This window comes from Chroicocephalus ridibundus, chromosome 4 (genome assembly GCF_963924245.1).
Source record: "Chroicocephalus ridibundus chromosome 4, bChrRid1.1, whole genome shotgun sequence".
NCBI lineage: Eukaryota > Metazoa > Chordata > Aves > Charadriiformes > Laridae > Chroicocephalus > Chroicocephalus ridibundus.
The window spans coordinates 29,418,696-29,445,535 of record NC_086287.1 but is presented as its reverse complement, the minus strand read 5'-3'; the positions used below and the strand labels follow the sequence as shown (position 1 = coordinate 29,445,535).

General features: G+C 49.4%; 1 protein-coding gene across 4 annotated transcripts in view; it reads right to left on the bottom strand.

Annotated features, from left to right (window-relative positions):
- The window catches only part of AREL1 (apoptosis resistant E3 ubiquitin protein ligase 1), a 42,626-nt gene that overhangs the window by 1,201 nt on the left and 14,585 nt on the right, over window positions 1-26,840 (bottom strand). For 2 of the 4 annotated variants that reach the window (XM_063333130.1, XM_063333131.1), the window contains 11 exons: window positions 26,431-26,572; window positions 25,905-26,026; window positions 24,091-24,166; window positions 23,612-23,721; window positions 23,142-23,321; window positions 22,853-22,978; window positions 22,524-22,653; window positions 22,380-22,438; window positions 22,102-22,191; window positions 20,931-21,106; window positions 17,553-20,734 (listed from right to left, as the gene is read on the bottom strand). In XM_063333130.1, the coding sequence (XP_063189200.1) occupies window positions 20,632-20,734; window positions 20,931-21,106; window positions 22,102-22,191; window positions 22,380-22,438; window positions 22,524-22,653; window positions 22,853-22,978; window positions 23,142-23,321; window positions 23,612-23,721; window positions 24,091-24,166; window positions 25,905-26,026; window positions 26,431-26,572 (1,314 nt within the window). In that variant the 3' untranslated portion in view covers window positions 17,553-20,631. Of the gene's footprint in view, window positions 1-15,803; window positions 15,973-17,552; window positions 20,735-20,930; window positions 21,107-22,101; window positions 22,192-22,379; window positions 22,439-22,523; window positions 22,654-22,852; window positions 22,979-23,141; window positions 23,322-23,611; window positions 23,722-24,090; window positions 24,167-25,904; window positions 26,027-26,430; window positions 26,573-26,840 lie in introns of those variants that run through there. The other 2 variants (XR_010070824.1, XR_010070823.1) reach the window with 2 other exon arrangements.

Sequence of the window (26,840 nt, the reverse complement as noted above, 5' to 3'; positions counted from 1 at the left end):
ATCCCCAGATTGTGCCGAAGAACCTCTTCCTGAGAAATTCCTCCCACACTGAACTTCTCCCCAAAGCACCACATTTCCATTGCATTATTTTAAACAACAAAAAGACCAGAAGAAAACAGACCTGAATCAAACTTTGAATTCTACTGAGTGTTTGGGATTAAAGTTACTTCATTCCTGCTTCTGATTCCAAAGCAATTTTCCTAAAAAGTGACGACTCTCATTTCCTTCAAATTGCGGTTCCTTCCTTAAGACCCTCATCTTGGCTGCCCAGAGCACAGGGAACTTGGACTGGAAGTCCCTCAGCCCATCAGCTTTGGAAGTCAGAGGAAAACTGATGATGGCCACAGAGATCCTGAAATGGGAATGATCAGTGGGACTGACGTTATATCTGTATTTTGGTTTGGTTACTCTGCCATCCTGAAATTGCAGGCTCGCTCCCAATCACAGGATTTTAGGTGCTTTCCTACCAGTTTGGGCGCTAGAATGGCTGTGTGAGCAGTGATCTCAGCTCATTACAACGCAGTGATTTCAAGTGCATGTTTAATAGCTTATTAATAAGTGAATCTTAGGGAACTGCAAAAAGTGGCAATTATTAGGTGGCGTGTGTTAGAGCTAAAGTAGTCAGTCACCAAGCAATAGACTAGTTCATTGACACTTTACAGTCCCATTGGGCAATTATTGGGATTAGGCTGAGTACCCAGTTTCCCAGCTATGACTTCATAGGCTGGGAATCCAGCTCTGCAGTGACATCACAGCTCCAGAAGTCTCCCCCAGCAGTTGCCACGCTGACTCTGCTGTCACCCACTCTACACATAGGTGTGGCACACCCGGAGCCTTAAATAAGAATAACGAGGAATGAGAGCTTGACAAGGAAATAAATGCAGGGCAAAGCAAAGAAGATGAGCAAAGCCCCTTTCCATGCTGCGTCGGATCAAGCCGTCATCTTCTCAGAAGAGCAAGGGGCTTGGGATGGGGAAGCATCCGCTTCCCACCCAGACAGGGGCCACGCCAGGCACAAAACAAAAACTCCGTGACAGGATTACAGACATGGCACTCATGATTTTCCTGCCTCTCCCAGAACTATGTTTGGACCTCAGGGCAGAAGCAGAGATGGTATAAGCCTGCCCTCTCTGCCGATGATTAACTCTGCCTCCGTGCTGAGCTCTTGCACACACATTCAGGCCATGCTTCTGCCTTCCCTCCCTCTCCCCTTCCCCTCTCAGACGGGCTGAGCAGGCAAGGCAGCCCCACACAGCTCAAACGCGCAGCAGTGCCAACAGCCCGGGTGGCTGCCTGCACTCCCTTGAGGCTGGCAAGCCCTGACGGCAGGGGTGGCAGCCGAGAAGGCAGCTGGCACTGCGGACATGGGAGAGACCTTCTCCTTCCTCCCTCCCACAGCCTGGCCCTGTGCATCCCGGAGCCAAGGGAAGCATGTCCTGGAGGGTGCCATGGCTGAAGGAGGTAGGGAGCTCCGATGCCCCTGGGGAACATCCCCGCAGCAGCATCAGGCCATAACCTCCTGCTCCGAGGCTGTGTGAGCTAAGCTGACCTACAGGCAATTCCTGCCGCAGATGAGCAGGAGGAAGGCAGGCAGGGAGGGATGTGGAGCAGGAAAGGTACTTGCACAAGCCAGGAGTGCAATCTGTGAGCAGATGAAAATGAAGCAACAGCTTGCCTTATGACCACCAGAAGGGTCAAGGGGATGCTGAAGGCTCCTGGCTGGGCACAGAGCACAGCCAGGGCCACCCCAGGTGCAGCAGAAAGCGCTGACTGTGGGCGCCCCCTCTCAATGCCACTTTGGTCTCCTGTTCTGTGAGGGGATGGGACTGATACAGCCCTTGGCTTTCCTCAGCACTGCCCGTGGCCTGAGTTACCTCTGCCTTGCTGCCCCTACGGCATGTTGCTTGCTGCTCTCAGGCAGGCTCTGCTTTCCTGCAAGCTTGGCCATCTCTACAGGGGCTCTGGAGGGTATGAACATCACTGACAAAGCCTTTAGGCTACACAAATCACCCAGGGGTACCAGTGGAGCTAAAATCCTATGTGAGAGCAGGTTGGGGGAGTAGAAGGGGCAGGATAGGCCAGCAGTGTGTCTCACCTCTGAGCCTGCAGGCACCATGAGTAGCTAAGGCAGCGTGGTATCAGCACTTTGCACCCTGCCTCATCCCTGCCATCTATAGTCTTCCTGCCAGCCTGCACCCAGGGCTGGCTGTCTCCTCTGCAACCGAGGGCTGGTGCCCTCTTTGGCATCCTGCTGCTGCTGCCTGCCCTCCCACTAGGTCTGTGCTTTTCCCCTTTTCAGGAGCCAGATCCAGGCCAGCAGCAGGACACCTTCCCCAGCCCAGGGGGGCACCCGCTTTTCAGACCAAAGGCATATGTGAAGTTTGGCCCAAGGAAGCAGCTGCCCTATTTCGTTTTCCCTGGCAATGCTGGTGGGGAGCTACTGTGACCCATGGTGCCTCCTGGACCACAGAGCTGCTGGAGAGGTTGAGGCAAACCACAGAAAATACCACAGAGGCTGGTGGCCAGCTCTAGCCCCATGCTTCCTCACTAGGACAGATCCAACCAAGGCTGATGCAGCCCATGGATGCATCCAGGTTGCCCACACAACTAGGGCAGCCTCTCCTGAGACAGCTCCAGTGCTGCTGAGAAGAGACTGGGGGTTGAAGAATATTCTAGCATGTCCCTTTCTTCCCTCACAGTCTGACTGCAGGTTGCCATGAACTACGGCTGACCTACAGCTCTCTGCCTCACCTGTCCCTGCCCCGGTATCCATATCCTATATGGCACCAGCCCCATGGCCCCTGCTCAGCTCAAGCCTCCAGCTGGCTTTGGGGCCACTGCTAGAAACATTATAGCACACCTGTTCTTCAGATGAGGGTTTACAGCCAAGGCTAGCACATCTGGATTGTAAAATAGACATTTGGAAGTTTATCAACATGTTTCCAAACAGTCTGGGTATGGCAGGGACTCTGTCTCGATGCTTTAGTGGAGGAAGCAGCTGGGCTGGAAGGATGGTTCGGTGCCCTTCTCACGCCCCGTGCAGGCCAGGCCGAGCCCCACAAACACACGCACACACCCCAGAAACTGAACTGCCTCTTCCTGGCACTAGTGGTCCAGGAAGCCGTGTCAGCAAGGCTCTAGGAGGGAAACGGGGAAGTGAAATCCAGTGCCCTTCCCACCCCAGAACCCGCTGACGCAGCTGCACCGACCCTAGACTTCAGCCAAACATCTCCCAGAAACACCGCCTGCTCAGAAAATTGGTTGGGAATCTGCACCATATGCGCTGGAGGTGGGGGGAGAAAGAACTCACTCCATCAGCTCAGTCCTGTGCAAAGCTCAGCCGCCAACAGCCTCCAGGGCTTCTGCTCTCAGCAAAATCCTGATCAGCAGCAGCATCAAGCTGCCACTAATGGGTTTGTCAGCACCAAGCAGATCTGAAGGAGGAACGTGGCCCACTGCCCTGAGCTGTTTCACGTGCACAGCCCCTCTCATCATATTAGTTTCTCAGATGTGCAGCTCTCACACCCGTGCTAACAACAGACCTCCCACGCAAGCGTTCAGTAACATACTCTGATTTTGGTCTCTTCCCAGCCATCCCTCGCCAACAGAAACACAGCTGATGCTTCAGGGTGTGAGCGACACAGAGGCAAGAGGCACAGAAGACCTGTAAAGCTGATGGAACAGGAGGCAGCTCTGCCCCCAGCTTGCGGAATGGTTGCTTCCCACCAGACCTTCAGATGGCCTAGGTCTAAGTTCACAGCAGCTGATTAATAATCCTTCTCCCGATAGTGAAGCAAAGTGATGCTAGGTACAGACGTGCTCTTCAAAACTGCTCCTCCCCTCATTCTCACCCCACAATCGCCTGGCTGGCAGCTGGTAGGGTCTCCTCATCTCCTTCCATTTCGCCCATCCACCTGCAGGTGAAGGACACGTTCCTGTCCTGCAGTACTGACTGCCATGCTATGCGCTCATCACCCCTGAAAGAGGGACCACTCTGCTAACCCAGTGGCTGAGCACCGTACAAATATCTACAGGAATAGGCAAAGGTGGCACAAAAGGAGACCCGTCTTTCAAGCTGAATCAGTCTCTTCACTTCTCTGCAATGCGGTAGACTATAAATGTATTTATACCTATTTTACAGCCCTTTGAAGGCTTGGGCAGACCTGGATTCTTTCATCAGCTCCGCCTGAGTGAATCTCTTCCTCTCTAACCCACGTGCCCTCAGTGATATTGAACTACCTCTTTAGAGGCACTAATTCAAAGTAGTTCCAAGCTCAGAGCACTTCAATGGAGGAGGCTGGGGAGGGACGAGGTGTGAAGGTCAGGGGAGCACCAACCCTTCAAACCCTGTACCTGCAGCAATGGAGATGCAAATGCATTTCTATAGCGCTTTGCACTCGGCCAGATTCTTCATCCTTATGTATCTGTTTCAAAAGCCTGGTGCCGAGGCTGCAGAGCTCCCCAAAATTCCTAGGAATAAGAGCAACCTGACTTAGGTGAATGTATGGAAGAGCATCAGCACAGAGAGACCTGACAACTTCTAAACAGAGCCCATGACAATGGGGCCAGGGCACTGCCCCTCAGTGCTGACGCTGGGACCCGTGTTCAGTCCTGGCTCTGAACGCAGGCTGCTTCTGCGATCTCAGATGAACCACCTAGCTTCTGCCCTCAGGTACAAAGTGCAAAAGACACCACCCCGCACGCCCACTCTGTGTTTGCCCATATCCTTGCTGGGCCCTCTGGCACTAGAGTGAGCCACATTACTTAGAACAAAGGGCATACTGTAGGAGAAAATGTCTGAATTAACGTGAGAGCTGTACGCATGCCACTGCTTAAGGAAAACAAGCATACTTAGCTGCACCTACCACTGAGCACATCTAACATTGTCTGAAATCCATGCTAGGGCCAAGTTTGCTACTGGATACTTCTTCTATGGGACCTGGAGAACCTGCAAAGATGCTAGCAGCAATTCAGGGTGAGAGGCACTGCAAGACATGACAGAGGAGAACAGGTTGGAAAATAAGGAAAGGGGATTCAAAACATCATTTGTATCTCACCAAGCAAGTTTTCCTCTTGCATCTGCCCAGAGTGTCCCAGACGGTGCATTTTTACCAACAGAGGAGGCAACGCAGCTTTGCGTTTCTCAGTAAATTGAGCTGTTCACCTCTGAGCTTCCAGGTCAGTGGATCTGCTGTCTCTTCCTCCCCTCTGGAGCATAAATCTGACCCCCACCCCAGGCCCTCCCTCCCCAAGGCAGGCAGGTCCTGCTCATGACAGCCAGTGCTTTGTTCAGCGGCTGAGCCAACACTTCCTCCCGAGGGAGAGCGTAACTCCACAGAGGCAAAGGTCAAGTGTGCACTTCTCAAAGCTGAGGATTTGTCTTTGCCACTTAATCCAGGCTGAGATCTCACAGCCGGCACAGAACTTCTCCTGAGGCCGGGAGCGGAGCCTTTGCGGGCAGAGGAAGGAGTGTGCCTGGGGCACAGGCAGGTACAAGCGGCAAGACCAAATCTGCCCTTCACCACAAGCCTTTGGGGCACTAGCAAGGAGGCAGCTAGAAAAACAAACCCCCACCAGGTACTTCATCACTATTTTGTGAAAAAAACCTGCCCTGGCCCCCACCAGTTCAGGCCTAAAGCCAAAGATGGCCAAGTGGCTGTTGGTGCTAAACTTCCACGTTGCTTTACAGCCCTGTCTCCTTCAGGGAGAAGTGGAAGCAAGGCAGCTTCACCACTGCAGTGCCCGGAGGCAGCAGCTCAGGTAGCTTCCAACATCACCTTGGAGCACTCCTACTCTGCAGGGCTCAGCCGCAGCCCTGCAGGGAGCAGCACGGGCAAAGCAGCAGTGAAGGGCCCCATCACTCTGGTTTCGCAGTGGAGGTGAGAAGGAAACAGGCTCCTACTGTCCTCACCTCAGACAGGCATGAGGTTCCCAGCCATGGCCAAGTAGGCAGGTGGTCTTGGCAGTAGAGAACATCCCCGATACTCTTCCATACAGTCACAAACTGGTTGACGTGGGATGGGACCTCTGGAGATGGTCCTGTCCGTCCCCCTGCTCAGGCCAGGATGCTCAGGGCCATGCCCGGTTGGGTTTTTGGACCCCTCCAAGGACAGAGGCTCCATAGCCTCCCTGGGCAGCCTGCTTCAGCGTTGTTCACTCTGATCTGAACTCTAACACAGGTGGCCATTGGCTACCTTTGCTGAAATGGGTTTGGTCACCACTGGATAAGCTGGGGGTGCCACTCAGGGACATGACACCCATAGACCCGCAAAACATTCTTGGCTGCACCTTCTGGCTCCAGTCCCCAAGGGGCTTCTTCAATCCCCAAGTTACAGGACCATGTTCAAGACACTAAGCCCAGAGCAAAAGAGGGGTGTCCCCCTCACTCGCACTGACCGTGCAAACACAGCAATAGCAGATCAGCCTTTGCCATTTCCCTCCATTTCTTGCTTTCTGTTCAAAGCAACTGAAGAAGCATGGGGAGGGAGGGGGCGGGGGACATCATTTGGCAGAAAGACTTTCTTTTTTTCAGAGTTGATTGCTTCTGAGATTGAGGAGGATTAACCCTACAGCCCCTCCATAAACACCAGACTCCCCCACGGCCATCCCCTCTGCTGGCCCCACAGTCAGTACGGATCCACGAGGATCCCAGGCCCACAAGCCTGTTTTCACGGATCTGTGCCATTTTACCTCCCGGTGCTTTTCTGGTTCTCATTATCTCTGCAGAGCTGATGACACTTAGACATTTCATCTCCCTGGAGGCTTCTTCTGGCACTTTAAGCTTGATTTATGCAATGCAGCCGTGGCCGTCCTGATCACCCATGCTCACCTCTGGCTTGTTAACACCTTGGCTAGCCAAGGACCCTTCCCCTCCCACGGGTAGATCCGAATCAGGCTGAACCTCTGCACCCATCAGAGTTAAAGCCTTGGCAGCTTTCTCCTCCTTTCCCTTCCCCTCTCATTCATCGCTGGTCATTAATCACAGCAGCTTCTTTCCATGGGGGACCTGCCTCCACAGACCCAGGCCTGCCCCTGCAGCTGCCAGGCAAAACCGCAGGGGCAGGCAGTGAACAAGGGCAAACCCAATTAGCAGTTGTCAGGTAACACTAGCAATAACCTTAGCCTGGCCATTAACCCCAGCTGCTTGGAGGGCATCACCAGTTCGAGATCCTTCCCCAGCCCAGCCGAATGCTTCTGGTGGGGGAAGCAGCCTCTTCCCCAGCCTTGTGTCTTCTGCTCTAGCTAAAAACCAGTTCAGAAACGCAACAGTTTGGGATCTAAACAGCTCTTAACACTTATCGCTGCCAGTCCCCAGAGGCAAATCCAAATGCAAAGTATGGCTACAACACATGTATATCTGTTTGCAACACCTCATTGGAGGAATTAAAGAGTGACAATGATACTGTACTCGGGACATGATGACAACTGCTTCCATCAAGCCAAACAAGACCGAGGCCAAAGCTGGTCCAGCCTACTAAATGGTGCTAGAGCTTCAGGCTGGGCATGGTACCAAACATTACAGTGGAGCCCCTCTACATGGCCCCTAGACATCTTTGCATTTGCAGGCCTGGCGACCTTTCCAAGCTTCTCTCCACCATCCTGCTATTCCTTTTCAGGCTGTTTCTTGCTCTTTGTCCACACTGCCTGCACAAGCTATTTTGCAGGAGGAAGGGTTGTCTCTTATGAGCTGTCTGCATCGTACCTAATGCAAGGAGGGGGTGAACTGCCTCTGCAAGACAAACCTTGCACCTCTGTGTTCTACCTGGACACATCTGTCTCACTTGTGTTTGGGAAGAGCCTGTCCTCTGTCCAAGTCAACAACTCTTGTCACCTGGAGAGGAAGGGCAACAGCACTGAACACCGTAACCTGGATACCCCGCACATTCCCTCTGAGACCTTTGCAGCGCTCGCATCCAGCCAGGCCCGTCAGGGAGGAGGATCGAACCGGGGCAGCTGGACAGGAGCCCTGCAAGTCAGCCAGGTCTCCACATACCGGCCACAGAATTTGCATTCGAAGCCGCTAACAAATGAGGTGAAGAAAAAGTCTGGAACAGGGACCAAGTCTGGATGTGGTTTGAGTCCTGACTCCAGAGCAGCTGGTGCAGCCTGGCGGGCAGTACACAACTCAGCTGTCCCAAACACCCCTGCTGAGCTGAAACTTCCTCCAGCGTGGGCCAAGGGCACCCTTCCACCTCCTCTAATTCCTGCAGTCTGTTAAAATTACAGGTAAGGAAAGGACCCTCTGCCCCCCTCCCAAAGCAGACTTTATGCATCCAGAGAGTGTGTGTGTGGGGGGGGGAAGTCAAGAGACCAGCTGCCCAAAGTGGTTTGCAGTGATTCACCACAACTGAACGCCCCGCACCCCCAAACTCAGGCTCGAAGACCCCATCAACACATCATCTAGAGCGCAAGCATTCCTCTGCTTTTGCCGTGCTGTGAGCTCCCCTCATCGTGCAGATGCCCCTTCCTACTCTGCTTGCGGAGCTGGGGCAGGCTCTCTTCCAGCTGGATGCCATCCAGCGCCTCCACTGAGGTCCAGAGAAGGGAGCAGGAGGTGCTCGTGGTGGTGGAAGAAGGGACACGGAGGACAAGGCTAACGGGGTTAGGTGGCACTGCAAGAACCCAACACCTGTGGATGGTGGGGTGAGAGGTACCATGGGGTCAGACCTTTCTATTGCTACAGCTTCGGAGATTTCCCTCTTTCCATCTGCCTTCCCACCATCTGCTGAGGCGACTGCAGGGGAGAGGAGATTTGCAAGGGTCACTCTTGGGCCAAAGCAGATGGAAGGGACCTGCTGCGAGCATTTTACTAGAGACGGGCCAGACAGCTGCAACATGCCCTCCAGCTCCGCCAAGGGCTCACTGGATCATCCAGCGCATGGAGAGTACCAGGGCCACGGGAGCTGTCTCATAACTGCACATGCCGCCCTGGAGGCCGGCTTGCAATGACAAAGGGTCTGCAGCTGGACAAAGGAGTGAATTAACAAGCTGTTTAAGTCCTTCCTCAGGGGCCTGAAAAAACAGATGCTGACAGGAGCTGGTCTCTCCCCCCTCCTGGGGACCATCCCTCTTGGTCAGAGATGGTTTTTCACGGCGCTCCCCGAGGTGGGGAACCAGCAGCACCTTTGTTTGCTACACAGAGCTCCAGGGCCTTCTCCTCCCCCTGCGCCTTTGAACCTGCTCCAGACGTCTCAGCCCTGCAGGCCTCCAAACCTGGCTCATTGTGGACCTAATTAACTCCCTTGTTCATTTATGGTCTTTTGTCATTAAAGCAAGTAATTGATGAGCAGAGGCAGCAGGTCATCGTGTGTGCTCACATGGACTCAACTGCTCCCTTTGGTCTGCTGGGGAAGCCCTCTCCGGCTCGCCAAGTCCCTTGCTGCGGCCAGCCGCTTCAGGATCAGCTGAGGAGAGCACACTGCCTCCCTCTTTCCAGCAAGCTCCCTCACTACTTTTGCAGCCATCAGAAACCACCCAAGCCTTTTCAGGGCATGACACCTTTGAATTCAAGCAAGAACGTTTGCCTGGACCGTGGATCACACCCTAACCCCATCTTCCTTGCTGGCACCGAGACACCCCTTGGGGTTTTCTCCTCACTCCCTTTTGTTTGACTGCTCTTTTACCCACACCCCCGCCATGTTCCCTCTTACCCCTGGCATCACAAGGATGAGGAGCTGAGCAGGGTGGGGAGGGGGCTCTTTCACAGGGGGATGCCTGGGTAGGATTATCTGAGGGCTCCTGGACCAAACAGGCAGCTTCTCAGCCTTTGGAAACCTCCCTCGCCTTTGTTCTTTGGCCTTCTAGGGTTGGGGGAAGGGATCCCAATGAACATGTTTGTGCTGTTCTTCTTAATAGGGTGTTGTGTAACACAGAGGGAAGTGACTACACTGGGGACCCCAGCTGAGAACAGAGACTTTAATCCTGCTGCTCAGAGAAAACTTGGAAAAAATACCTACATCTGTTCTGTTGCATTAGGCTCATGGCTCAGAGGCTGACAGCTGACCCTGGCTGCTCATGATGCCAAGGTATGGCCCCTGCCAAACAGTGCCAGGGTAAATTACCATGACTGATTAGAAAGGCAAGAGGCAGCCAGAGAAAACTGGGGAGGGAGCTCTGCCTGTGCAGGTTTCTGGAGAAGGGAGAAGGCCAAGCCAGAGCGAATCATGGCACTTTGTCTTCTCCACTGCCACAGTGGCAAAGAGAGCAGAGAAGGAGCAATAGTGGAAGAGAACAGGATGAGATTCAGGGAGACGGAGGAAGGTGAGGAGGCAGAGAAGAAATCACAGCTGCATTCACCTCTCCATGGAGCACACTAAGGCTTCAGGAGACAAACCCCCTCCTCATCGAACCTGCGCTAGGCTGAGGCCACAGAGGACAAAAAGATGCTTGTGTCTACAAGCAGAGTTCATGGCTGGAGAACGGTTCAGGGCAGATGTTGGCCTCGCAGAGCAGCGCACGCTCTTCCTGCCGTGAGTCTGCCAGCTCTAGGACATGTAAGAACACAGGTGTGGGGCTCCCTCACCCAGCACCACAACACAGCTCCCTTCCAGGCTCAGGCTTTGTCATCACCTCACGTCCCCCCAACAGCTCAGAGAGGAGCATAAAGGAAATTAGCTATCCAGGGAACAGAACAACGCTTCCGAAATTTGGCTAATAGCGGACACTTAGATACTCTGGAAACACGTCAAAGACTTCTCACCATATTTGGCGGGGCTCTACATTGATAGACACACTGGGAACATGCTAGATGCTGTGCTGGGACCACAGGGCATGAGGGAGAGCCCCTTCTCTGCACAGCCCCTCTTATGGGCACCATCGGGATGCTGAGGGTGGCCCTCCCCTAGATGGGAGAGGGTTTCTGGTAAGCCATTAACACCCAGTTCTGTGAAGGATCTCTCTGTTCCTTATTCAAGTATTAAATTGGCTCAACCCTAATTAGCATGACATCTATGACAGGATTAAAGCAGATTTTGCCTTCCTCTTCCTGCCTAGGGCCACCAGCTGCCAAACACTCCTCCAGGTCAGCATTCTGCACAAGACGGTGGTTAGCTTCATGAGAAGCAGAAAGCAAGCTCCTTTCTAACTCCTGTCCACCAGGGACAGGCTTTGGCCCTAAAGCAGGAAGGTTTGTTTGCTTTAAATCTTATTTAACCATGGATGTTTTCATTATCCATATCCATGTCACACTTTTATCCACCCTTAGGAGGACAGGGAGGAAAGCTTTTGCTTTCCTCAGTCCATCTGTGGAGCAGACAGCTTTGATTAGCCACGTGCTTGTTGCCTTTCAATCCCTGCTGGCTGTCACTTTGACCTTATTTGACAAGACAAAGGGATCAGGAGAAGCTGTGTGTTTCCTCTGCACCCTTCGGCCTTTTATAAACTTCTACTTCAACACCACAACCTGGTATTGGATGCTGATCCTCTATTGGTTGCCACAGACTATATCTTCACATGATCCTACACCTCCAGCCCTGAACCGAGGAGCAGCAATCCTGCCAAGAAGTGCAGCCAGAGAGATGCCTCCTGATCCATAAGCATTTCTGCACTAGAATCTAAAGATGTCTCTCGGATCCAACACCACCAGTCTCATGACTCTCTACCTTCCTCCCTCTGCTGTTGTTGTTTGACCTGGTGCCTTTCCCTCCGCTCCTTACACTGCCTGGGAGCAGATCTGTCAGGTCTGAACAGGGCACGGCAGCATCAAGTGGTATGTGGCTCCTCTGAAACCCTGCCACTTTGCACTTCAGTTGCAGCTCAGCCCTGCTCAAGAGGAGGAACCAGAGAGGTTGAGCCACAGCAGAGACAAATCCTAGAAAGACATTCCCAGCGCACCTTCCAAAGACACTTCCAACAGGCCACTGAAGCCACTAACTGCAGAGTGCGAGATCAGATGGGCCAAGTCAGCTCTACTCAAAAACAGCCCAATGCAGAGAGTGTCCAAGGCAGGCACTACCTGTGCAGGGACCACTTCAGGCCAGTTGGCCCCCGATGGTGGTAACAGGGTCCTTTTCGCCCCCTGTCCCTGCAGGTGCTGCACTGTTGCAGTCATCTACTACAACTCATTCAAGCTTGTGTCAACTTCCACTCCCCCAGGCTCTCTGGAAAGGCCAGTGGTGCCTGCAGTTAATAAAAACAGTCCATTTGGTTATAATGAGCCCTAAAAAGAGAATATCAGCTCTCACTGTGCATAAGCTGCATTTTGTTTTCCTGGTCCAGGAAGTTTTCCTGGTGTTAAAACTCCCTCTCCCCTGGCAAACCGATGACTAATCTGTCTCAAAGCCTGAGGGGATACATCTAATCTGGTTAGTGTTACTGCTGTTGTTTGTTCATATTAAGCACATTATTCTTACTAAGCTATTTGTCCTGAGTCTCCTGAGAGAGAGTGCTGCAGGTTAATCATACATATGTAAATCCAGCTTCCTTTCAGGCATTTTAAATGTGTTGCCTGTTGGAGAACAAAAGGCCAAGGGGGTGCGGTGCAAGAGGGACTTGTGCAGAACCACACTTCCTAGATGCTCCCTTCTCATAACGTTCCAGTTTGGGGGTTAGAAACACAGCAAGAGAATCTGCCAGCCGGCTCCTTTACTAGACTAAGAGGTTTGCTGAACAAAAGAACAAAACAACAACCAACCAGACAACAGTAACCCAACCTGCAGGGTTTCAAGAAAGCTGAAGTTGGCCACTCTTAAACCTGACCAGCTCAAGTTGACTATCGGTCCCCCTCTGGTGGCCAACCAGCCACAGTCACCTTCTGTCGGCAGAACAGGGCTGCCACATTGCTGCTACCTGTCCCTGCACCGAGGCACCTTGGGCATCCCTTAGCCCTGCATCACCTTGAGCATCCCTGAGGCCGGGGCAGCACGGCTCTGCTCGGAGGACTGTCGGGCAGCAGACTTCTGGGCACGGAGCTGAGTCAGGGAGCTGTCATGAAAGTCTTCTAAACAGGAAAATATTCATTATCAGAACAGCCAGCATCTGCCCAGTCCTTCCAACTTGACAGCCTTAGGGCTATCTACAACTAGGCCCTCAAATTTTAATAGCAATATTGTGTAGCACTAGGAACCCTCACCTTGAAACAGGGCCCCATTGTGCAAGGAGCTAAACATGCGGACAGAGAGAGACTGTGTGCTCTTTGGGATGGGGAATGAGATGGAGAGAAAGGACAGAAGATGAAGAGAGTGAGCAGAAGGAAACAAGACATAAGTCAGCAGAAGTGACAGCAGCCCAGTGAGCTGCTCTCAGTGGGTGAGGACATGCAGCAGAAAGACCTAGGAGAGGGAAGGCTGCAAACCACTGCTGACCTCTTGCTCTAGTCATAGACAAGGGAGAAGGGGCTGCCAGTTGTCCCTAAGTAGAAGTTTGAGTCCGTTCCACACCAGCAATAGAGGCCTCCGCAAATCTGAACTCGTCTCTAAACAGCAAATAGCTTCTCCAGACAAATCTGAACCCCCCCGGACCTGGTTCCATCATCCCCCAAGAGGACTGCAAAGAATTGTCTTTCCCTGTGTTTCTTCACCCACTGCTGTAAGCGGCACTATCTCATCTTGAGGCAACCTCACACTTCAGCTACTGAAGCACAAGAGAGCCTCAAGCAGCTGTTCCTTCTGCTAAGAGATGAGATTTCTACAATTACTCAGAAAATTGCATCAGTTTACAGGCCATCAGAATTATGTTAGCATAAATGCCTAAATAAAGGGGTGGGTAGAGGCCAACACACTTCTCACAGCTTATCAGAGAATTGCCTCAAGAGGGAGAGAAGAATTTGGTCTTGGCCACTGCAGAGTCACTCCCCCAAAACCCACCCAAACTCAGTCTGGCCTTCACATGCCTCAGAGAAAACTGGAGCAGCCGTAGGCCAATTCCAGTTTCTCCATCCCTCATATGGTGCAAGAGCTCCGCTTCCTTCATCTGCATTCACTGCAGCTTTATACCAAGGCTGAGAGGTTTGGCTTTCGCCTCACTCCCCACTTCCAACCCCATGTGCAATTGCCCACGCCTCAACATACTTTGTAGCACGCCATCCCTGCAGAAGGGTAGCTGGAAACGACTGATTGGGAATTTTGGGTGAACTTCAGCTACAGCTGTTTCATTTTACTGCAAAAAAAGTTATAGCAAATTGTGTCTAAAAATGAACACATTCATGCAGTAACACCTCCCTCCTACAATCAAGTTTCATGCTCTGGAGAGCAGAGATTAGGGTTTCTCACGCATTCAATGAAAAAAAAAATCAACAACAAACAAGGAAAGAGGTTAAGGGGAAGATTCTAAAATCTCAGATTCTGCCCCATAAGGCTGAAGCCAAGGGAGGCTGAGGTTCTGGTGGAGTTTGCCATTTCCCATAAGTGTTTTCCTTTTATAGTTCCCCTAATCACACGTTCAAACTATTTCTGCTGTCACGTGCCAGGTCAGTCAGATACAAGATGGTAGCAAAACAGCCAAAACCATACAAAACATAGTAATTCACTATGGGAACCAGGAGTTATGGCCCGGACCAACCGACCAACTCAGCCATAACACTATGAAAGCAAGAAGAAATCTTATCCAAATCAAGCATCATTTCCCCATTTTCTCGTTAAGGTATCTGAAGAAATTTCTTCTCCACAGTTCTACAACTGAGGCAAACAGAAAGCTGAACAGAGGAGCTGAACGCACAAAAATCCAGTTTCCCAAGCAGCACACCTTGACACATCTCAGGTCAAGTGGCCGTGTATGGAATCAAGGATCCTAAGACACCTGGCAACTCCTTGCTATTGCTGGATATGCAAGCTGGGGCGTGTAGGATTCCAGCATGAAGTGCATGGGCATGCTTTCTCTCCCAGCCCCATCTCTGTGCCAGGATAAATGGAGGCTGTGGAGTCAGCAACAGGTCACTGTCACCACTCCCTCTCCACGACATCACAAGAAACTGGTGATCAGGACAGACAACGTGGGCAGCCAGATCATATCGTGCATCCTGCAAAGACAGGCAGAAACTTTAGAACCTACTTCATGCTAAAGTGATCCAGCAAGCTGAGCTCTCTTCTTCACACCCAAACAAGATAGTGTTTCTGAAAACTCCAGCCTCAACTTGGCCACCTTCCCACGAGTAATACTGGTCGTGGCATGTAAAGACATGTCCGCATGGCTCGCTGTGTATCATTTTGCTCATGCCAGGTTTGCAGACAGTCACCCACCTTTTAGTGCCCTGATTCCAACTCCAGCAGCTCTAGACTCACCACCTCTGTGATTTCCAGGGGACACTGGAACTTCAGTTTCTGGATTCTTCATAACACTCACCACTGTTTTATCTAACCTCTGTCTCCTCTGAGTTCAGCACAAAACAACTTTGTTCTCACAAGGAGCTTCTAAATAATACCATCACCCAGCACAATGCTACAGAGAGAATCCCTGAGACTTACATACACTGCGCACTCTTCTTTAGCTAGTGCTCATGGTTTGTAAACCAGAACCAGGGCTAGGTGCTGTTTTCATACTAGGTGAGAACATCTGCCTAGCTATATGGTGCAAGACATGCAGCCAGCCAATGCTACGCTGGCTAAAGATGTACTGAATCTTTATACAGCCCAGGAAACAGTGTTTTCATCGCTCTACAGGCAGCAATGCTAATGGCCACAGAATCACGTTGCAAAATCTTCTCAAGCTTTAAAGTTATTATTTTAATCCTTAAGCTACCAAAAAAAAAAAAAACTCCAAGGAGAAACAATGATAAACTTAATGCTTTTCATCAGGGCTGGAAACAGCTCAAGCCCAGAGAATTACAGAAATCGGATATTGCCCCTGAAGGCAACAAGCTGTCAACTTACTCATTACTCCGTTGTTTGTTGGTAGAGATTTGCAGGTACGCTGTTTCCACCCTGCAATCCGAAAGCATTTTGTACAACTCTGAAAGGTGCAAAGACTCAGATGCTCCCTCTTCTCCTGGCTTTGTCTAATCCTCTTGATGGTACAGTGAAGCACAAGCGGTAAAAATACCTGCATCTCAAAGAGGCAGGTAATACACAGTGAGATGAAAAAGTAATGGCACTAACTGCATTATTAATTTACATAAGAGTGTCCTTAAAATACATTTCTGGCACTCAAGAGGGGAGTTCAGCTGGGGAGAGGGAACTTAGCTATGGTCTCTACCCGGCAGAAAGCTGTGTCTTCTGCACTTGCCAGAGCAGACGTAGCCACATGGACAGAGCTCCCATGGAAGCATGCAACCACCCACTCACGCTGCAGGGAGTGCCATAACCTCTCACGGCTAATGGATGGTAGAAGGCCATGTTCAAGGGGTTGCAGTCAACAGCTCAATGTCCAAGTGGAAACCAGTGACGGGTGGCGTTCCTCAGGGGTCAGTACTGGGACTGTGCTTTTTAACATCTTTGTCGGCGATATGGACAGTGGGATCGAGTGCATCCTCAGCAATTTTGCCAATGACACCAAGCTGTGTAGTGTGGTCGACATGCTGGAGGGAAGGGATGCCATCCAGAGGGACCCAGACAGTCTTAAGAGGTTGGTCCGTGCAAATCTCGTGAAGTTCAACCAGGCAAAGTGCAAGGTCCTGCACCGGGGTCACAGCAACCCCAGGCACAAATACAATGGATTGAGAGCAGCCCTGAGGAGAAGGACTTGAGGGTGTTCGTGGATGAGAAGCTCAACATGAGCTGGCAATGTGCGCTCACAGCCCAGAAGGCCAACCGCATCCCGTGCTGCATCAAAAGAAGCATGGCCAGCAGGTCAAGGGAAGTGATTCTGCCCCTCTGCTCTGGTGAGACCCCACCTGGAGTAATGTGTCCAACTTTGGAGTCTTCAGCACAAGGACATGGACCTGTTGGAGTGAGTCCAGAGGAGGGCCACAAAGATGATGAGAGGGATAGAACACCTCTCCTATGAAGACAGGCTGAAAGAGTTGGGCCGTTCAGCCTGGAGAAGAGAAGGCTCTGGGGAGACATTATAGTGGCCCTTCCAGTACCTAAAGAGGGTCTACAGGAGAGATGGGGAGGGACTCTTTACCAGGGAGTGTAGCAAGAGGACGAAAGGGTAACGGTTTCAAACTGAAAGAGGCAAATTTAGATTAGATATTAGGAAGAAATCTTTACTGTGAGGGTGGTGAGGCACTGGAACAGGTTGCCCAGAGAACTTGTGGATGCCCCATCCCTGGAAGCATTCAAGACGAGGCTGGACGGGGCTTTGAGCAACCTGGTCTAGTGGGAGGTGTCCCTGCCCATGGCAGGGGGGTTGGAACTAGATGATCTTTAAGGTCCCTTCCAACCCAACCCATTCTATGATTAGCAGCTGCTTCAGCCCATTTTCCAGCCTACTGTGCAGAGGCCTCACAGAAGTCTGCGAGCCTTAGCCCAGAGTCCTGCCTCTTCGCAGAAGCTCACAGGTCCTGGGTTCAGTCAGGCATCCTCAAAGGCTGCAGGTGGAGAACCATCCTCTCCCCCCTGCGGCAGACCTCAGCGAGATACCCGAAGACCTGGAGAGGCCCCTTGCCCATGGACAGCACTAACCAGCTTGATTCCTTCCATACAGCCCCAAAAGAACACTGAGCTGAGAAGGCAGCATTTTTAAAATATTTTATTTATTATACAAACTATTTACAAAATCAGCTACTACAACCACAGGCTTCCAAATTTTGGCTGAACTCTGCCAGAAATTCACCAGCAGGAACTAGGATTTCACCTGTATCATTCACAGCTCCTGGCTTCTGAGAACATGCAACATGGCCTGCAGGTGCAGGCTGAAGCCAGGCCCTCTGCACCTCAAAGCGGCTTCAGGAAACACAGAACCTGTCTGAGATGATACCAGAATCCTGAGGATTTCTACAGAAGGGCCTCTATTAGGTGCGAATAAATAAAGGGTAAAAAGAAAAGTAATGAACCTCTGCCAGAAGTAACATACAGTATAGGTGACCAAAGCACATCCCCATTGCCAGTGTTAAGGGCAGCATAAAAAGTGACTGCCCTGGGAAAGGGTATAAAGCTAGACAAGTTTAGAAACATTGTGATGGATCTCAGAAACATGGAACCAGCTAGGGGCCTGTGGAAACAATGGGGATGGGTTTAATTGACTAAGAGCACCCATCACAGTTCTGACTGCACTTGTGTTAAGAAGAAAGTCCTTGGCATCTGCACAGCTGCTGGGAAGTATGAAGTGCTGGCTGCAATGCCATGAGAAGCATTTAGGAGCTCTTTCCAGCAGAGGAAGACTGCCCAATGTCCAACTACTTTGTCCTCAGAATAAAAAAGTCCAGCTCAAGAGAAGAAGGGAGAAGGTTCCTGAGGAAGATGTCACTGGCATAGTTGGCCCATAGCTACAAGGCTGGAAACATCCTCACCAGGTGAGACTGCAAGACAAGGCTGCAACGCGGGAACAGCACCAAGCTACACCTCCTAGCAAACAGGAGTTAAGCCGAGCACTGCCACCTCCTCTCAGTCCCTGGAGAAAGCAGTGAAGTGGTGGCATGGAGAACACAGTAGCTGTAACTCTACTGACCATGGAAACCATCTGCAATAAAATAAATAAAATGGTACCACGCTCTCCACCCAAAGGAGGCCAGGACCTTGCAGAATGGAGCCTGCACTAAAAAAGGGAGAACAGCCACTACTAAAGTGATCTGTCAGAGCACAACAGTGGCATCTCTCAAGCTGGCAGCCTCACAGCACCTCAGTGCCAGCGAGGGAATGAATTCACAAGGCAAAGAAATCCCCCTGAGTAGTCTCAATGCTCAGCTGGCTGCTTTTTGGCACCAAAATGGCTTATTTTTTTCTGTACAGAAGCAACACAGCCCAAGAACAGCTAAGACGCTGCCTTGAAAACATCTTCTAGGTGTAGAATGTTTCCCCCCAAATTCCCAGTCAATTCATCTGAACTATACTGGAAAAGCACACACAGTTATGTTAAAACATCCATACCATGCAGAAGTCTGCCCAGATCAGCTTGAGGACAGCAGAAGGGGGCTGAAGAGGATGATGTGACTTTTTATCTAATACGGTGTTCTAAAATTAGCTTAGGGATGCCAGTCTGAGACTCCATTCTGGAAGAAATCCAGCGTTTCCGTAATCCAGTGAAAGTTTACATTGCAGGTAGTGGCAATACAGGTTTCTCACATTTTGACTCCTGCATGCTTTTGACTCCCGACCTGACCTAAGGGACTGCTGAGAACTTGAAGATCTTGAATTTTTCTTCACTGAAGAACTCAAAGATTCTCAGATTCCCCATCCCTTTATTTCCCTGGAAGGGGTGAATGGACTGCCAGCAACAACAAACCCCAATCATAAGCTTACTTCTCATGCTGGTCTGCCCACTCTTCTCCCCACAAGCCAGACAATGGTGAGTGCAGGCTGTTGAGTGATCACTTGAGCAAAGTTCTAGTTAACATTTTGTGCTGGAAAACCAGCAGCACTGAATGGAACAGGAGAAAAGGAGAGCTGAAGAAAGAAGGTAGGCAGATTGGGAGGCCAGAAAGCCAGCTGCTCTCCAGGCACCAGCACCCTTCTGGAAACTCTGCCTGAAATGCAGTAGAGAAAGAGAAGCCTCAGGTTGCTGCATGATAGAGGTAGAAGCCAAGACCCTGTGGGATGCCCAGGTGGAGGTACCACATTCTGCCCAGTACCATCACCCCAACAACAAATGCAAACCCAGTGCACACTGTAGCTGCTTACTGACCTGTCACTGCTACTACATAACATACATACCCTGAAGGTGAATGTGGGATAGGCATTGGTGCTCAGCATTGAGGGATCACGCTCATGCCCATACTCTCTCTCCTGAGGAAGGGAAAAGAAGGCAAGGGCATGGGACAGCTTCCTGTGCAACATCAACTGTCAGAAACATTCAGTGGAGGAGAAACTCCTCTTCCAGTTAATTTGCAGGGGCTCATTACCAGCCACTGCTGGAGAAGGACGCTTCTGCTGCTGGACCCTGGCCGGAGGTAGTACAGGATCACTGTCAGGGCCAGCACTTGTGCTCCGATGAGATTGTTCTCCCCTTTGGGTTACTCCCTCCAGTGGATACTGCCCATTTTTCTCTGTGGCACAGGTGACAGCAGTATCCAGAGCAAGATGGAGAAGAAGAATCAGAAACCCTTCTGGGTCAGGTGCTGAAAGGAAGGACAACCCTATACTCTTCACGAGTCACAGAGTTAGATGAGCTATTGCGGAGCATCACTGGGGGAGTTGAGCCAAGACATGGAAAGTTACTAAGGCTTCCTGTGAGCCAGGTTTCCAGCAGAGCTCCATGCTGGTCTTTCCTCTTCATCCCAGAGAGCTATGGTAACAGCAGCTCAGCACATCTCCTGCACCTCACTGTAACTTCTGCTTATGAACTTCATCTTCTCACAGAAGGATGGGTGTACAGGGTACAGGGAAATCAAGTGCAAATCTTCTTGATGAATGCACCGCAGTCCTTTTGCTGTTTCACATTGAACCAGAGGGAGAATGAGGGAAAGGGAAAAGGTGAGCTCTTGATGACATATTTGGGATACGGAAAGGCCACATGACATCTTCTGGATGACAAATTCCTTTACATGGAGTCTTTACTCTGCCTCCGTTGCCCATGTGAAGGGAAGGAGAACAAGCAGAGGACTGAACCTGGGTCTTGCCACGAAAAGCCAGGAGGCTAAGCAGTCTCCTGGAAAGGGGAAAATCACAGCATGCCAAAGCCCTCACAACCCTCACTGATAGCTAGCTGCAGCATCTTGTGCACTTCTTCATAGGAGTCATAAGTAGGGAGGCACAGCTGGTTAAAACTGTAAAACAAAAGAAAAACTCTGTTCAGACTGGAACTGAGAGGGGACCGTCCCCTTTATCAGCTGCTTTTAGATGGGTAGACATGAGCGTCACACACACAACATGTTATATATATACACTGCTTGCCCACCACAACTAGCTGGTGTCATTCCCAAAAGCACAATGCAGAAAGTCCCAATGCCCCACGATACTTGCCAAGTGTGGGCTGTTGGCAAAGTACTGTGAGTTGGAGCTGCAATGATCTGGAAAGATGGACAGAGTGCAGCGAACCCTCCTGGGGGCAGCTGGGAGGAACCAGTTGTGAACTGCAAGAGCCTGGCCAGCTCTTCCTGCGTGAAACTCGAGACCACAGTCCAAAACCACCTCATGACCTGTTAGGAAACAGGAAACGTAAAGCCAGGTCAGTCAAGAAAATCAAATAAGCATATAAGCAAGTTGCAAGAAGATCAGTCAATTGCCCTTTGCAAGCAAGTGCTGTACTAAGAGTCAGATATTCTTTTTGTTTTATCAGGGTGACACAGAGGCAAGTATTACATAGTTTCTTCTTATCAGTTAAGAGATGTCCCACACTACTACCTCCCACCAGTCCTTTCCCTTAAAGCAGAAAGGCTTCTGCTCTCCCCACAGAGATTTAATTTTAGCAATACCTGCACAGGCAATGAGGTAGGTTTACAATGCAGTTCATTTGATTCTCGCACTATGCTAATCTCTTGCTTTTTCACATCCTCTGGTACTTTTGCAGGAAGGTGGAACCATCAGTGTTTACAGCTGGAAGCTTGTACTCCCAATCTCTTTTTATCTTGGGCTTTTTGGCAGCTTCCATTATTTTTTTTAAATGAAGTTGCTACCATTCCCATACCCCTCCCACTGGGAAAGGGAGGGAGGGATGTGAACAATTACAGGATACAAATTTAGGCTACTACATCAGTAGTCTTTACCACAGCACTGAATTCCAAACACTCCACGTAGGCTGCAATCACGATCTTCAAGCATCCCTTAGAGATAATTATATCACTATGAACATCTTCAGTAGCAATAATTCCCACCAATTCCTCCCGATTCCCTGCTGAACTGTTCTTAATTAGTGCTTTGTTGTATTTTTCTTAAAAAGACCACTGCTGATGATTTTTTTTTTCCTGTTAGTAACAGAGAAGCATCATCTCTAGCCAGCCAGGCTGAAGGATATCTCTAGGGGGAAACATTATTTCATAATGCATGCAGTCCTACTCCTGACCCCGAATCTTCCAGTTTGTCCTTCTGGAAGTCTAATTTCCATCCAAGAAATCTGTTCCCAGTTTAAGTTGTCTTCTGCTGTAGTTGGGCTAGCTGTTTTCAGCAAGCAAGAGGCAGAAATCCTTTCACTTGCCTTTTCACGGAAGTGCCAAGATCCTCCCACCACTACAGCATGTGCCTTGAAGTCACAGACACTGATATCTCCAGTACCGCACATAAGCAACTGAAAGGCAAGAGATAGTCAGAAAGTCATGAGCGCAGGAAACAAGGCAACAGCTACTGTGCAAATTACAAACGTTCAAACTGCTTAGAGAAGAAACATTTTGGCTTTATTTCAGATACAGAAAATGCTTCATTTGTCAGAGAGGAGGGGAAGTAAGGATAGAGATTGCTTAGGGAGGCAGCAATTACCTCAAGCTCATTCTCATCAAAAATAGCCAGAAGGTTCTCAGGAACTAACTCATTGAGACCTGGAAGAGAAGAGGAGAGAAGAGCAGCAAATGCCATCCCCTGGGAGATGAAGCAGAAAGGAGCAGGGAGCAGACATCATGTTACCTTTCAGGAAGTGATCCACCTCCTCCCTAACCTGATTAGCCAGCCTGTACTGCGCAAGCAGATTTAGATACAAGATTTTGTTTTCATTGGTCACTGGTATTTGAGCGCCTCCTGTCACCAGTTCCACCACCTGAAAACAGGAGAACACTTGATGTGAATGTGACCAGCAGCATTCCCCAAATCTGAACTCCCAACCAGAATAAACCTAAGCAAGGATCTACTGCCCAGAGTAAGCTCAGTTTTCTGGGGCACAGGGCAGAGTTCTCAGCCTCCCCTGCTACAGACAGAAGGGGTTAAACTGCCCCACCTTCAGAAACTGCCTCCCTCACCTTCTCCAGTTGTCCTGTTTTGCTGTACTTCTCTTCAGCAAAGACCAGATCCATCTCACTCACATCATTGTTCAGTATGAAACAAACTTTGGATTTATAGAATTCTGGGTCATCCGTTTCAAAATACTGTGTGAAAGAAAAAGGCAGGGACATGGAGGGAATTAAAAAAAAAAAAATCACAATAAACCACATATATTGTTAACCAGGGCTCTGGATCTGCTTCTACCACACCAATGTTCAACGTCTCCCCAGACCATTACAAGCTTCAGACAAGGCTGGGAAGCTTTACCTTGTAATGCATACGAAGTCCTATGATCTGAGCCAGGAAGGATCGGGTGAAGCGAGCTCGAACCAGCTGTTTGTAAGCACCTCCCAGAGATGATTCATAAAGACACTTTCCTACTAGACGACCTGCAAATTCATACACTTTGAGTCGTAAATATGTGGGACGCCCTGGATTTGGATGCACCTGTGAAGAGGAAGCAAAATGAAACATCCAACTACCAGACAAGGCTAGAACAAATAGAAAGTATGGGACCAGTTCAAGTCACTGCATCTCTCGGGTTATCCCAGGAGCTTTAGTGTTAATATGTTAAGATCATTAAGTAAAGTTTTGAGAGAGGCACTGGAAGTGACTGTGCAGCCAAGCTACAGAATGAGTAAGTTGCATACTTAATGAATTTTGCAGCAATATTATTTAACCAGCAGCACGTTGACGCACACAGTTCTGTGCATTCCGCGTAGGAACTGCAGACTCACCAAGGCCTGGTTGTTATCACTAAAGCGAGTGAAGAGTTGATTGGTGGTATCAAATAATGCCTTACAGATGAGCTCAAACCACTCTCTGCGTGGACCTCCCCAGTCCAGAGCTAGAAGATAAAACAAGCTTGGTCATCTGTGGCTCATCAGTTCAAGAGTTTGATGCACGCTGCTCCGTATTACCTGACATGAGAGCTCATCGCAGTGAACAGCTCCATAGCAAAAAAGCAGTAGAGAGGGACTCCAGAACTCTAGGTTCTCCTCCCAAACCTAGTCTTAATATTTTTTGGCCCTCGGGTCCCTACATAAAGTAGTGATAGAATAGCACCAACAGGATAATTCACTAACATCTATGGGAAAGTGAGAGGGCTGGAAAGCCACAAAGGACAGACATGCTACAAGAAACCAGAATTTCAGACAAACTACTCCACTGTCATTCCTTTCACTTCCTCCTTAAATATATTCACAGGATAACTCACCTTCTTCATCCTGAAAAATCACTTCAAAGTTTTTGCTCCAGTCAGAAACAGAAAAATTTCGCGTTGCTTTAAAAGACTGAAAAAAAATAAAGAAAATAGCAGCAGCTGTTATTGCTTGGCACCCCGTAACCAATATGCAATCCTGCACATGCAGATGGGCAATTTACGCAACACAAAACAGTCTAATACTTTAAAGTATAAGACAGAGAATTAGGAACTCCTAAGGTCTAATTCTTATTTGTCCAAAGCCATGGAAGCCAGTTCCTCATTTTCTATTATGAGAGACATTATCCATATAAGTACAGCTCATCTTAAAAATCAGTATGAGGTTTTAGCACAGCACAGATGTATTCCTCTCAAGTATTGTTTAAAGTATTAAAATGCTTGTGGGAAGGAACAGTTTCTGTAAAGCACTGTCAGCCCACAAGTTAGATTTAAAAAAGGAATGCTTCAGAGTGCATTAGAAAATAGCTTGAACAGTTCACTGAGTTCATACTTAAAGCAAGTCACAATGCAGAAAAGTAACAAAATATTTCAAGCGTGTAGAACTTCCTGTGTCTCAATGCTGGATTCCAATTAAAGAAAATTTCAAAAGCTACACAGCAGTCCTCAGCCATACAGGTAGCTTTGGCTTAGCTTATCTTCAAATAGGTTAGAGTGTCACGCTAGTTACACCTCTGGACTGAACACAATGGTCACATTCATTGTGCCAGTCAACCTCGGACACCAAAAGTTTACATTCATTATTATTATGGCCCTTAATTTATTTTGCCTCACACCAGGCTGTAACACCAGTGCTCATGACAGTGGAGGAATTTCCAAAATAGCAGGGAAAAAATAGTCATGGAAATACTGTTTAGAAATGAAGTCATTTTGTAGCAAGCTATTAAGCGAAACATAATTTCGTAAACACTGCAAACTCGTACGTGCAGAAGATATTCCAAAACACAGATTTACTGAGTGTAAATCAAGGAAAATCCCAGCCACTCCTGCTTTCCCCAGAAATGTTCTTTTCCATCTTTATGATATTACTGTTGCGAGACACATGTGGAAACAATAAGTTCGGGTAACTGCCTGCCCTGCGTACACAGTGTTTAGAATGTCAGTTAACAACTGTATTACATGAATGACTCTTTTTAAGTTTGATTTCAGAAACACATCAGCTCAGGTCAACATAGGTGAAGACTTAAGGACTCTACAGAATATTTTATCATCACGCTGAAACACCTCTAGAAGCCTGTCGATGCAAGAGTTTCATGCACGCAGATCAGTGACACCTGACTTGACAGCTTATCTCACCAAACAGCTCTGTACCAGAAAAACAGTAGATAGAGACTCAGGAGCTCTAGGTTCTGCTCCCAAATCTGGTCCAGGTAGGCAGTCTCTCTCTGGGCCCTCAGATGCCAACGTAAAGAGGGGACAGAATAGGACCATCAGATTTCCTGCTTTTACAGGCTATGCATGCATTTACCCTAGACATCTCTCAGGGCTTGATTTACTCTGCAATGAGTTCCTTAAATATTTATCAGCACTGAAGTTTCCTAATTACTTAAGAAATTGATCTGATCTTAATGGCTGTAGAGAAGGAACACAGCATCCCACGCAATACCAAACCTGAACACAGAGGAGCTACCCTGAGATTATTTTTTTCCCCTGCCTTCTCAAGCTGTCTACTGGCATCTGCCTTGAAAGAGGACTAATCGTTTTTAGCACAGTTGTCCTAGCACATGCAGGTCTGGATTTCCTTAGGCACTGAGCAGAACAAGAAGGATGGAGGAAGCATTGGGTTTAAGCAAAGTGACCTGTACACTCACCGACTCCAGCAGACAGTGACGGCTGACCTTCAGTGTGACCTTCGAATGAGGTCTTTTCATATGCACCTGACGTAGCTCTCGCTGAAAGAAGTTCACTTTGTCCTGGAAGGTCTCCGAGCCTCCTGAGAATAGTGACGATTTGGGTTAGGCCTGAGCTGTCAACACCTCAAACATCTAGAAGGTATTCCTAAGACTAACTGCACAGGTCAGCTTTACAGCCCAGGATGAGTTTATTGCAGCAAAGTTTGGAAACAGAACTCTAAAGGCAGTCTGCAGTTAGTCTTGCTGACATTCAGATACTCACAGGTGCGCTTTCAAAGAGCCTGACAGAAAAGCCAAACTGAATAGGAACAGCCGGCATGATGAAATACATTCATTGGAAGCACCAACAGGAACAGAAAATGAGACTCCAGGAATCAGTTCTCATCAGAGGTCATTCAGTGCTGGCCATCTTCATCCCCAAGGGAAACTAGCAGACTCAAGTGCTAACTTCCTGACTACTGTACCCACCTCACCACCCCTTTACCTATGTTTTTATGCAGAGAGCGAATGAAAGTGGCTGCCAAGATGTTCCTCTCCTTGCAGCTGAGCTCCACAGGGGGTTGGATCCCATCATCCACCACCAGTGTCAGTAATTTGTGCACAGGGTCAGGACCAAGGTATGAAAACTAGCAGCAAAAAGATGCAAGAAAGGGTAAACCCATCATGCAGAAGGCACAGCATGTTCAGTAGACAGAGCAACATCACTTGCTCTCTAAGACTTTCTCTGCTTACCCATGCAGATGCAGTTAACATCCAGTTCAAGCATCTGGACTCCAGTTAGGAGGCTGCTTCAAACCTCACACCCTACCCTAGGGGCTTCAGTGGACACAGTCACAGCATTTTAGCAAGGTTATGAGGAAAATAAACAAGAGAAATGCAAAAGAAATCAAGATT